General features: G+C 38.7%; 1 protein-coding gene across 2 annotated transcripts in view; it reads left to right on the top strand.

Moving 5' to 3' along the window:
* Window positions 1-12929, top strand: part of DMXL1 (Dmx like 1) — a 113060-nt gene that overhangs the window by 63577 nt on the left and 36554 nt on the right. For both annotated transcript variants that reach the window (XM_075179332.1, XM_075179340.1), the window contains exons 18-23: window positions 6-1703; window positions 2720-2830; window positions 4688-4857; window positions 5945-6042; window positions 6717-6882; window positions 7039-7294. In XM_075179332.1, the coding sequence (XP_075035433.1) occupies window positions 6-1703; window positions 2720-2830; window positions 4688-4857; window positions 5945-6042; window positions 6717-6882; window positions 7039-7294 (2499 nt within the window). The remainder of the gene's footprint in view (window positions 1-5; window positions 1704-2719; window positions 2831-4687; window positions 4858-5944; window positions 6043-6716; window positions 6883-7038; window positions 7295-12929) is intronic.

Here is a 12929-nt window from a genome sequence, read left to right as displayed (position 1 = left end):
TTTAGGCCACCTCAGTAGCTCTTCAATATACCCGGTATGTAATGCTCCTTATCTACTAGCAACTTCTTGCTCTGATGGCAAAGTAAGATTCTGGCGATGCAGAGTGGATTCAGAATGTTCACTTTCACCCTCTGATCTGGAGAACGTTGTTAGATATACTTGGGAGGAATGGCCTTTGCTGATTGAGGATGGTTTCCAGAATGGAGCTGTGAGTGTACCTGGCAGACCGATTGAAGTGAGCTGTGCTCATACCAACTGTCTGGCAGTAGCATTCAAGCAAGCACCAAGTAAAACTAGTTCCTCTTCTCAAGAATTTTTGATGCACGTGAGCATCTTTGAATGTGAATCCACCGGTGGCTCTTGTTGGATTCTGGAACAGACTATTCATTTGGACGAATTAAGTACAATGTTGGAGACTGGAATTAGTATAGACAACAATCTTGTAGCTTACAATAAAAATGATGTGTTTTTATCTTCCAACAAGCAGTTCCAACCAAGCACAAAACATTTGGTTCATTTAGATTGGATGTCAAGGGAAGATGGCTCACATATATTAACTATAGGTATCGGTTCAAAACTTCTCATGTACGGCCAAGTAGCAAGAAAAGTACAAGAACATTCCTGTAAAGACGATTTTGCATTGCAACTCTGGGATACTGCCAAAAATGCATCTCAGCCCAGATTTGTTTTGCTGCGATGTGTGGATTTAGTGTCTTCTGTGGAAGGATCTCTTCCTTTACCTGTGTCTTTGTCTTGGGTTCGGGATGGGATACTTGTGGTTGGAATGGATTGTGAAATGCATGTCTATTCCCAGTGGCAGCCTTTCTCTAAGCAGGATTCAACTAGCACAGACTCCTATAGTGGTAGCACCCCATCGATCACAAATTTAATTAAACAAAGCCAGTCTGTTGCATCTGGTCTCTATCCACCAAAGAAAACCATCACTAGGTCAATGACTAGCTTAGCACAAAAACTTATGGGAAAGAAAACTGCATTTGACCTCCCAGTAGAGATGGAAGATTCTGGACTTTTTGAAGCCGCTCATGCTTTATGTCCAACTTTACCTCAGTATCATCCTTTACAGCTTTTGGGATTGATGGATCTTGGTAAAGTACGCAGAGCAAAGGCTATTCTGTCTCATTTAGTAAAATGTATTGCAGGTGAGGTTGTTGCCATTGACGATAATGAACCTAACCATGAGCGCAGGCTCCGGTCACTTTCAATAAGTGTCAGTGGAAGTACTTCACGAGACCCCAAAACATTCAGCAAACCTGAGAGTGCAGATTACACAGAAATTGATTCTGTTCCTCCCCTACCATTGTATGCTCTTCTTGCTGCAGATGAGGATTCCTCATTCACATCCACAGTGGAGAAATCCAGCAATCACAACAACTCCAACAAACTAAATGACAGCAATGGAAATGTTGAAAATTATGATGAACTTTTCCAAGTTCCTACCATAAGCACTGATGAGTTTACAACCTTGGAGTCTGAAGAGGAAAATAAGAAACCACAAGTGATTGATTTGTCTCAGTACAGCCCCACCTACTTTGGTCCAGAGCACTCTAAGGTTTTATCTAGACATTTGCTCCATTCTAGTTTACCTGGTTTGACACGTATCGAACAAATGTCTCTGATGGCTCTAGCAGATACAATCGCCACAACCAGTACGGATATTGGAGAAAGCAGAGACCGTAGCCAAGGTAATATATGATTATCTGTTATGTTTTCATTTTTTCACGTTCACCCATGGGGGATATTGGAACAGTGCGGTATAGAGTGCAGTGAGTGGAGGATCTATGTAGATAAGCCCAAGGATTGGCACAGGACGGATGACATGTTGGTCCTCTGTGATGTATACAAGAGTGGCTGGCCAGTCTTTGAGCAGACCATTGTCAAGTGGACTATTTTGGCAATTCACCAGGCTTGCATTGGGGCAGGACAGCCTGTCCTCGAAAAAATTAGCATTCCACAAGATCCGTTGTTACCTTTTGGGCGGCGCAGCGCAGGCCTAAGCTGAACAGCTGTTCAGTGCAGCCACCTGGTCTTCAGTGCACACCTAAGTTTTACAGATTGTCCAGTTTTGGACGTAAGGTGCTGCATATCACGCCGTTTTAGTGTGCCTCCCCTTAGGGACAGCTGAGGGAAGTCCCTAATGTCCCCCATGGATGAAAGAGAAAATGGGAATTTTTTTCCTTTTTTTTTTTTTTTTTTTTTTTTTTTAATCTAACGGGGGAAACAATGGACTCCCTGCATCTCTTATGCTTTTCGTTTTGGTTTTTCTTCTGATTTTTTATTTCACAGTGATTTTTTTGAATATGGTACTCAATTGAGCACCGTTTTCTCCTCTCCCTCTTCTGTACTTCCAACAAAGCCTCAATGGACAGAACCAGAACTTTAGGAAGCAGCCAGTGAGGTATAGAGGGGGGAAAAGAGCTTCAGTTTTGCTGGTAGCTTTAAAAATGCCCAATGCTTCAGTCACCACTCTCTATACCACAGTGTTCAACTGTCCCTCATAGGGTTCTGATAAGAAGAATTAACTTGAGTTCAAAAATCCCATTTATTTTCTTTGTATTCTTAGTATGTTACTTTTTGTGGTATCAGAGATAGCTTTCTTAATATGTAGAGAAGTGACAGCTTAAAAAATGGCTGTGTTCTTAAAGCAATGCCTGATCACTTAATGTTTAACTTGTTTGCATTGATTATTTCTTCCTAATAGGTGGCGAGACCCTTGATGAATGTGGACTGAAATTTTTTCTGGCTGTTCGACTTCATACATTTCTTACTACTTCCCTTCCTCCAGCATATCGAGCTCATCTTTCTCATCAAGGCGAGTTGGCTGTATATCACTAAACCAGCTTGTCAGTCATGTAAACATTAAACACACCGCTTTGTGGCTCAGATATCTTTTTGATATTTGAAGCCAGTATTCTTCTTAAATTTTCCCTGCTCTGGTATAACTAATAAATGATGCTGGCTGTGTCTCAAGCTCAAACTGGGGAAAAAATTTCTTCCAACAGGATATTGATCCAAGTACCACTGCAAAAGCAAAACTGGAGATGCTTAAAATGAAGATATTTGATTTCTTTGAGAGGCCCAGTCATGACCTTAATTCCAATAAGAGAAAAATAAGAATCTCACCGCATGGAATTTTTAAATGTGAAAAGGGGATGTCGGCTGATTTCTTTTTCAAGGATATCTGAAACACCAGTCATAAGATATTATTTACAAGTATAATTCCATGTTAAATTACCTTTATAAACAACCTTTCCTTCACCCCACACTCCATCTAGAAAAGCATTGGACACTGGTCAGTTTTCCTGAACTGCAAATGAGCACAATAACTTCCTTGCACAGACTCGCCACTGTATTTTCCCTTCTAGAAAACCATTTTCTTAATTTTTCCACTTTTTGTAACAGCGTTTTAGTGCTAACATTGGACCCCCATCAGTCATGAAATTATTTCCCTGCACCAATACAATCCTTTGCTCACCTTAATCGTTCCTTCCCTGAAAGCTAGATTTACCTAGTTATTCCAGTGGAGTTTTTAATTGCACATTTATTTTAAATCAAGTATTTTTATTGACTTTCAAATACAACATAAGACAAACAAAACCACTATAAATTACACTTAGAATCCCAACAAATATAACTTGGAGGCATACATAAATAAATTGACTTAGCAGAGTATCATCATCATCATCAACATTTATTTATATAGCCAGCAAATTCCGTAGCGCTTTACAATTGGATCTTCCTAGATAGAAAGGTCAATTCCAACATTACAAATAAATATCTCAATAATAATTAGAACAACCAGATGTGCTGCACAGGGCTCATTACAGCAGAGGTCCCACCTAGTCACTGTATTTACTTACACATTTTTCACGCAATGATGAATTATTTTAGTTCTGTCGTGACAATTGCTGACATTAAAAAGTGATCAGAGTAACTGATACATGTCCTCTGTTTAAATACAAATTTGAATTAGAGAGAAGCTGTGGCAATTTAGTATGCTAACCAACCCGGCTGCTTCCGACCCCTGCTCCTCATCTGAAGCAGGTGAACAATTGACAAATCCCTGTTTTGTATGCTACTAAAAGACTTAATGCACGTATCTTGCCCACACACACCTTATTTATTATTTTTGTCAAGAACATTTAATAGACTTGTTGGCAAGTGTTTTTATTATATTCAATGCATTATCATACCTCCTAACGTTTGGGTCGGGGTCGTGGCCACTGCACAGTGTGGGAATGGCCACAACCCAGGGGCATACATAGCGCTCTTGAAGCGCTAGGCTTCCCCGTTCTCTCCTCCCCTCCATGCAGAGTAGCAGTGAAAAGAATACCTACCAACCTTCCGATCGATCGGAACGGCAGGACAGAGCCCTCAAATTGGGGCTGTCCCGCCTAAATTGGGACATTTGAGAGGTATGCATTATACCTAAATTTACTGCCTTATTGTTGTTGTGTTTTACTGGTTTCAAATAAATTGTCAGTTGAATAATAATATAAGCATGCAAATTGGTAGAAACTTTAGCATTGCCAAGCAATAACTATTTTGAAATATCTTCATATTTTCATAACACAGAATTACAAGGCAGATAATAACAACACTTCCCATGTAGTCTTCCCACATCTGACCGTATTTGATATTTACCTTCTTGTGTGTACTTCCTATCCAGGTTTGTCTACTGGTCATTTTGCTTGGGCGTTTCATTCAGTGTCAGAGGAAGAGCTGCTTGCCACACTACCTGCTATGCAGAAAGGTGACCCCACCTGGGCAGAGCTGAGGGCTATGGGAGTGGGCTGGTGGGTGAGAAACATAAACAGCTTACGCAGGTGCATTGAAAAGGTATGTGCTATGCTTTACATGTATTCTTAATCCTGTTTTTTCTTTTTTTTCTTTTTTTAATATTTGTAACATAAACCAGGAACCTCATGTGTTTGGATAGAGAAAGGTTACAAAGTTCTACATCTTCAAATACTTGATTTCACGAGTAGAAAATCAAAATACTTAATTAGATTTTTTATTTTTTTATGACTGTTGCAAAAAAAAAAAAAAATCTTAACCCCTCCTCCCTGCACATACATTAAAGTGCAAACAATAGGAGTATTTCTGGAAGTTTTAAGGTTGATCTTTGAAAAACAACTCATTTGAATATCTATCTAACATTATACTTAAGCCAATTTTACTCTTTAAGCCTTATCTTTAAAACCTATTTTGAACTCCTAGCTGGCGTTCCCCCTCACCAATGCTTCAACCCCCCTATACATCTCTGTCCCTGTCATGAGATACACAGCAGGTCGACCTCTCCACTCTGCCTCTGACCTGCACCTCTCCTCTCTAATCCTCTCACTTCTACCTACAAGACTTCCTCTGTACTGCTTCCCACCTTTTGAACTTTCTGCCTCCAGACTCTCCCTTGATCTGTTAAGTACTTTCTCAAACCCTACCTCTTCATGCCTACCCCACCCTTCTTTGATGACCTCTTCTGATTACACGTTCTGCTTGCTCCTACTGCCATACCCCTGTCCCGTTTGATCCAACTGTCTCTGGATTTCGCTTCCCTCTAGATTGTAAGCTCTAACAAGCAGTGCCCTCTCCAGCATGTGTTATGTACCACCTTATTTGTCTACTTCTTATGTACCTGTTATGTTTTTGTTTATTTTCTATTTGTGTGACTGTTATGATTTCCCGTTTAACTTGTTTTGTTTGCACTTTTATGATTCGTACTTGTGTTTGCACTCGCATGTTTTACTTTTTGCTTGTGTTTGTTTGTTCTTATCTACATAATTTGTCCATTGACTTTACAAATAAACTTGTCTTTTGAAACTATTTTGTCTTTAGTAGTAATAAATAAACATTTTCCTCTCTATGTAGGAATTCAATTATTTTATAAAATGCTTGACATTAAGGTTGGTTTTTTGGTTATTTTCAGGTCGCAAAGGCAGCTTTCCAACGAAAAAATGACCCCTTAGATGCAGCTATTTTCTACCTGGCTATGAAGAAGAAAGCTGTGATTTGGGGGTTATATAGGTGAAAAATGTTGCTTGTTCACTTGTTCCTTTTTTTTGTTTTTGTTTTTTTGTTTTTTTTTGCTTTTTTTTTTATTAAAACATGCAGATGTTCATTATGGATTGTCTAATAATTGTTGTGGAAACTAATTTATATGTATGGCTAACTAAATCCAAAAAATGAAACCGCTATTAAAAACGTTTGCAGATTTTTACCCATTGATCATCCATCCATCCTCACATGCTAGTGATTTCACAATAATGTTTGTAACATACTTTATTATTTTAGGAACTGTTTGCATTTGGTGTACGTTTATTTTTGTATATAGTACTATAATGTTAAGTAGGTTTCAATCTAACATTATCCCTCACTTGGATCCTGCCTTCTATAAATGCTTTTGATTTTTTTCTTGAAATGCAGCTCAAGTAAATAGCTCCTGTTTTCCCATATATGTATCTGAGATCAGAATGAATGTTAGCTGAACATTTTAGTATAGTATTACTCCCTCTGGTTCGGCGGAATTGTTGACACTTACATTTGTTTGTTGTAGATTTATGTAAATGATCCAGGTGCTTGAGTTAGCAAAATGTTTTATACATATCTTCGGCATTTAATATAATTTATTCTGCATTTTGAGATATATCTTAAATACAGTTGTCAATCTTTACTTTTTTTTTTTTTTTTTTTTGTGTTAGGTCTCAGAAAGAACCAAAAATGACTAAGTTTTTTGGAAACAACTTCAGTGAAGAGAGGTGGAGGAAAGCAGCTCTGAAGAATGCTTTCTCTCTGCTTGGCAAACAGCGCTTTGAGCACTCGGCAGCTTTCTTCCTTCTAGCCGGATCTCTGAAGGATGCTGTGGAGGTTTGAACAACTTAATAATTACATGCAATCATAAATATATTCATACTGTTATTTCTAGAATCTGATGGAATAATATTTGGTTATACAGAATGACGTTGTTTGTGATACGAGAACTGGTGACTTGTGATTTCTACTATGTAATATTGATCTTTGCAGGTTTGCCTTGAAAAATTACATGACGTTCAGCTTGCTCTTGTGATATCCAGACTGTATGAATCGGAATTTGAAAAAACTTCATCTTATAAATCAATTTTGCAAAAAAGAGTGCTAGGAATTGAGTCTCCTGGCAGAGAGCCGATTCTGTCTTCTATGCACCCTGACCCTTTTGTGCGAAGTATGACTTACTGGATTTTGGAGGATTACAGGCAAGCACTGGAAACACTATTGAAGCAACTAGTTAGAGAAGAAGAAGGTAAACATTTGATTTTATAGTCAAATATATATATAAGAATGTAAGCTCACAGACAGGGTCCCCTATTCATCATCATCATTTATTTATTTATATAGCGCCACTAATTCCGCAGCACTGTACAGAGAACTCATTCACATCAGTCCCTCTCATGTCTGTCTCCCTTGTATGTCATGTCATGACTTTTGCTATGTTACATTCTGTGTGATTTCCCAAGCTGTGAAAGATATTTTTGCTGCTTAAATAAAAATTGTGTATATGTATATTCCGGTTAGGTTGTATATATCAATTTGTGTGTGCTGTTTGCAAATGAATTCAGAATTCCAGATTGTGCAGTGCCTCCTCTTTGGTCTGATTACTGAAGGGTCTTCTTTGGGTAATGTCCTGGTTGTAGCAACACCAGAGGGAGACCAAGGAACCCTCCACCCCCTTCACTGGACCAAAGACACACACACACACACACACACACAAATGAATCATATCACACATGAATTATCTCTAGAAGCCACACTGACACATTTATTAGTGTGGTATAAGCTTCTAAAGGGATTTTCCAATATTTTAAATCAAAAATATAAATTGTAATTTAAACAAACAATGGTATATAATCTATAAATAGTACTATATAATACCTATACTACCATACATATATATTCTCTTCTCTATTATTCTACTACAAAGAGGTACCTTTCTTTAAACTACAATAACCTGGCAAATAGAACTAATATCACACAATTAACATGAAATCAGTTCAGCAGCATAAATAGACATATGTTTACACTTTGGATTTCACCATCTATCCGTTAGACGTGACCATATAGTCACTTCAATATCGTAGGCTCCTCACACCACAGGTTTGTGAATTTCTCTTGTATGTGACAGAGGATAGTGAGGTAGTCTGCACAGTTTCTCATGCATGTAAGTCGGTCTCTGCTCCCTAACTGTCCCTGCACTAATCCCTCAGTCCAGCAAAAGGGTTCATTTACATTACAATCTTCCCACCTAGTCCCTATCTGACTACTGGTATAATACAGAGTCACAATAAGTCAATAAACAGATAATAAGATGTTACTTAAACATATAACAATCAGCCTTTTAGTCCAAGATGGCTTTTCCCAGTCAGGACTCCAGTTTTAAAAATATATTTTCCTTCTTCTCACTGTCTCTCTATAGCTCTCTGGCGTATATTGTTTATTCCAGGCTTTTACTTTAAACAACTGACAGGGGTGTACTCTCCTCACCAACAGCTCCTATTTACCAATATCGCTCCTCTGTATACAGGGGATACTGCTCCCTTCACTTCTCAGACTTCTGGTAGTCTCACAGAGTCTCTGTCCTGCCTCTCTACTCCCTCTGTTTTGCTCCCAAACAATAGTACAGAGTGTGTATATATATATATAATTATATTCTCCTACATAAGAGTTACATCTCTGACAAAGGGGATGCTGACGGCGAAAATTTATTTAATAATTCAGGTCACCTCTACCATTGTGTTTTTAAAATGTTGTATTGGGTTTCAGCAATAGTGGTGTTTTGTGAACAGGCATGAGTAGCCGTGAACGCTTTCGGCCACTGGATTGGCACAATAAACTCTTGTAGATCTCTCTCCCATAAATCTGTGATACGAGGATTTTATGTGAATTTATCCTCAATGAGTAATTCGTAGATTGAAGAAATAGTATGTTTGGCTGTGCTTTGGAGAGTGCACAAAAGGCGTAAGCGGCCTGTTGAACTTGGCTAAAGCACCCTTCGTGTGGAGAAGAGAACGGAGTTGTAAATATCTCCAATGTTCGTTTGTGGGAAGCGAGACTTCTGATTGGAGTTAACTTAATCATTTCATACCTCTGAGTCCAATCAGCAAACTGACTGAACTGAATTCCAGGTGAGAAGTCCCTGTTGCCCAAAAAGGAAGTCAAGGGGAATATAATCGTGGAGATACTTTTGGCTTGCCCTAATCTGCTCCCAACAATCTAGTGTGGGGTATGTGAGTTTGGGTATAGTTGGGAAAACAGGTGTAGTGGGGTTGGCATTCCCTGACCTTCTATGAAAATCCACTGTTTACTTTTCACTTGTCTTGTCCACTCCAGAACTCTAGTGAGCATAGATCCTTTGTAGTAACACCATAAGTGTGGAAGTTGTAAGTCTCTCCTTGATGTCTTTGTCTATAGAGTACATCATGCTTAAAACTTGGCCGTCTGCCCCCCCCCCAGACAAATTCTCTATTCATACCTTCAGATTTCACAAGAAAGCACAGGGGCACTCTGATTGGAACTGTCTGTAAAACATATAATATCTTAGGAAGGATAGTCATTTTGATGACATTCACCCTCCCAAACCAGGAGAGTTTTAGTTTGGACCATGATTACAAATTCTTGCGTGTTTTATATGAGAACAGTGCAATTCAAACCGAATAATTTGGAGGTGTCGTCCGACAGAGCGATCCCCAAATATCGGGCACAGGCTGGACGCCATTTGAAGGGAAAGGAAGCCGACTGACCTTGGTTTCTGGCTTCTGTCGTTGTCCAGCATTTCCTCTCAAATAAAAAAAACACTCCTTAAACACCTAAACAATGCAGTGAAGTCTCTGATCCCGATCTGTTGGAAGTCTCCCTCAATTCCTACTATGTCTGAGTGGTTCAAACGCATGGGTTTTTATATGTCAATGGTGGATTAGACCCTATCGGCCAGTAATCGAAACTCTGAGTTTACAACTACTTGGTTCAGTTGGCTGGAATTTACCGCATAAGTGCATTATTCTCTCACACCACAGTAAAAACGTTTACACCTTTAAAGCACTAAGCTGAGTTATCCTGGAGTGGCTTCCTATTACAAGCAATGTTTTTTTGTTTTATTTTGCCATCTTAATTTATATCCAATTATCCCTCCTCTTGCCCCCTCCCTTTTTCCCTTATTCCCACCTCCCCCTTGTCTGTCCGTCACCCCCTCGCAGTGTCTGTATATGTTTCTAATGTACAAGAACCAAAACATATTGTATGTGCTGAATTGCTTTGCTGCTCCTCTGGAACTGTTATTGTTGGCTACTGTTAATTATTATGCAACTCACAAATAAAGAATGTATAAAAAAAAGATACAAGGAACAGTAAGTTGTGATGGGTCACAGTTGTGTTTTGAGGTTAGCAGCAGTTGCTGATTCAGTCAGGATACAAACGTAAGGCTGCTTCCTCCTGATCTATTTATTTTCATTGGTTGTGTTCATTCTTTGTGTGTAGTGTTTCTGTGCTTTTGCACTCATGATATCTCAAATCTGCTTTAAAAACAAACAATTGTGGTCTAAGGATACAGGAATGTAGCCTTGTAATTTGAACTGCGAAAGTGGGCCATATGCAGATCGATTCACATGTGATTGTTAGAGGTTGTGTGGAATATAGAGTAAGTGTGTCACACAAGATACAGGCGATGGGCTCTATGAAAAATTAAGTGTTGAGACCTTGTAAAGGCTTTAGCAGCTGATGCATGTTTTTTAATACTGATAGGTAGAGATTTTCATATATTGAGTGCACAATTTACAAGCATATGTAAATAGCAGTTGTGTGGTAGATTTACAATTCACATATGCTTGTAGGGCCCATTAAATCTTTGACCTGTAAGAATCTGTCGATCTCTGGATTAGATAGTTCTCCAGGTCGGATGCAATACTATTTTAAGGCAGCAATCCCCTGAAAATATAAGGCTTGTGGTGTTTATTGTTTTTGTTTTGTTTTTTAACACAAATGATTGTAGCAGGCTATAAGAAGAATGCTGGTATTTAGGTAATTTTACAGGAAGACGGCTAAGAAAGAGGTTTTTCAGGTGTATGTGTAAAAGGTACTTAACTTTTTAAAGAAAAACAATAAACCTTTTATGTGGGATTGCTACTTTTAAAGTATTGTCCTGATCAGGCAAGGTACCAAGCCAGTGAATGATCACACACACACACACACACACACTTTATGTGGCAATTCTAGACCTGTCTGAGGTATATTGCCATAGAAGAGGTAGTGTTGTCTATGCACAGTGAGCTGTTGGTGGTTTCATACTAGTAATAAACAACATGGATTTATTTGTCACTTAAACATCCAGCGCTATGCCACCTGTCAAATCTTGTGGAATTGAAGTAAATCAGTATTTGTGTGTGTCAATAGCCACACACTCAGTGATATCAGCCACCTTGCCCCAAACCAACCACAATGCCCAATAATAACTTGATTTAATTTGTTTAAACAGTCATCCGGAATGTTCGCAAATGCAGTCATCATCATCATCATTTATTTATATAGCGCCACTAATTCCGCAGCGCTGTACAGAGAACTCACTCACATCAGTCCCTGCCCCATTGGGGCTTACAGTCTAAATTCCCTAACACACATAAACAGACTAGGGTCAATTTGCTAGCAGCCAATTAACCTATCAGTATGTTTTTGGAGTGTGGGAGGAAACCGGAGCACCTGGAGGAAGCCAACCAAACACGGGGAGAACATACAAACTCCACACAGATAAGGCCATGGTCAGGAATTGAATTCATGACCCCAGCGCTGTGAGGCAGAAGTGCTAACCACTAAGTCACCGTGCTGCCCTTTATTGTTCTGTGTGCCTGGTCATCTTCCAGCAATGCTAGCATGCTCCACCGTACCAAGCATCCAGACGTTGCCAACTTGTCCACCCATGTGTGTGGCCAGATAGAATATTGATCATATTGCTTGGTGCTCAGGCTGTGTATTTGGATCAGTCTGTGTCGCCAGCTTATGGGAATATTGGACTTAATTTTCAAATTGTGATATTGTATTGTGATATGTAAGCGGGTGAAGTAAAACACACATGGCTTTAAAGTTTTTAACTTTTTTTTTAAATTGTTAATGTAAGATACACTTTTATATTAAGCTGCTATTATAAAGTTCTGTAATGTAGATATATGGGTGAAAATCTGTTGGTAACTTCTAGTTTACAGAGAGCATAGACAATAGAAAACCATTTGCTTGGATTGCCTGCATAAAACGATCACTCTAAAAAAAAAAAAATTATATAAGGCAGTGTATTTTAATTAGAGATGGTCACTGACCCCCGTGTTTTGGTTTTGGATTCGGTTTTGGATCTGGATTACCGTCGTGTTTTGGTTTTGGTTTTGCAAAACCGCCATTGCGTGTTTTGGTTTTGGTTTTGTTTTGCGATTTTGTTGGAAAATACATGTTTTTGTGCCTAAAATAACCCAATTTAGTGCTCAAACTGTTTTAGAGATAAGTAATCTAATTGTTGAGGTAATAAATAATCCAAAAAAACTGTTTAATTCTTCGTTGGTAGGCCTTCATTTATTCTACACACAAAACAGATTGTCTTCCTCTCCATCTATGCATATTGGCAATGCAGCCATCGTCTTTGGATGTATATTACACCCTACACTTATAGTTAAATATGTAAAGAAATGGAAAAAGGCAGTTTCCTTTCTGTCTCTCTAGGCTCCCCTCCACTTGTTTACAAAACCAAAAAATTCAGCCGTTATAGACTGTACAATATTAATTGACATGGACAAAGGCAGTTTGGTATCTGTCTGCATCAGATCCTCTCTCCACTAGGAGTAAAATAGAAAACTATTCAGCCGTTATATAATCTAGAATATAAATAGAAACTGAGAAAGGCAATTTGG

Source organism: Mixophyes fleayi, chromosome 1 (assembly GCF_038048845.1).
Source record: "Mixophyes fleayi isolate aMixFle1 chromosome 1, aMixFle1.hap1, whole genome shotgun sequence".
Lineage (NCBI taxonomy): Eukaryota > Metazoa > Chordata > Amphibia > Anura > Limnodynastidae > Mixophyes > Mixophyes fleayi.
Note: the sequence above shows the minus strand (reverse complement) of the source record. Positions and strands in the feature narration are given on the sequence as shown.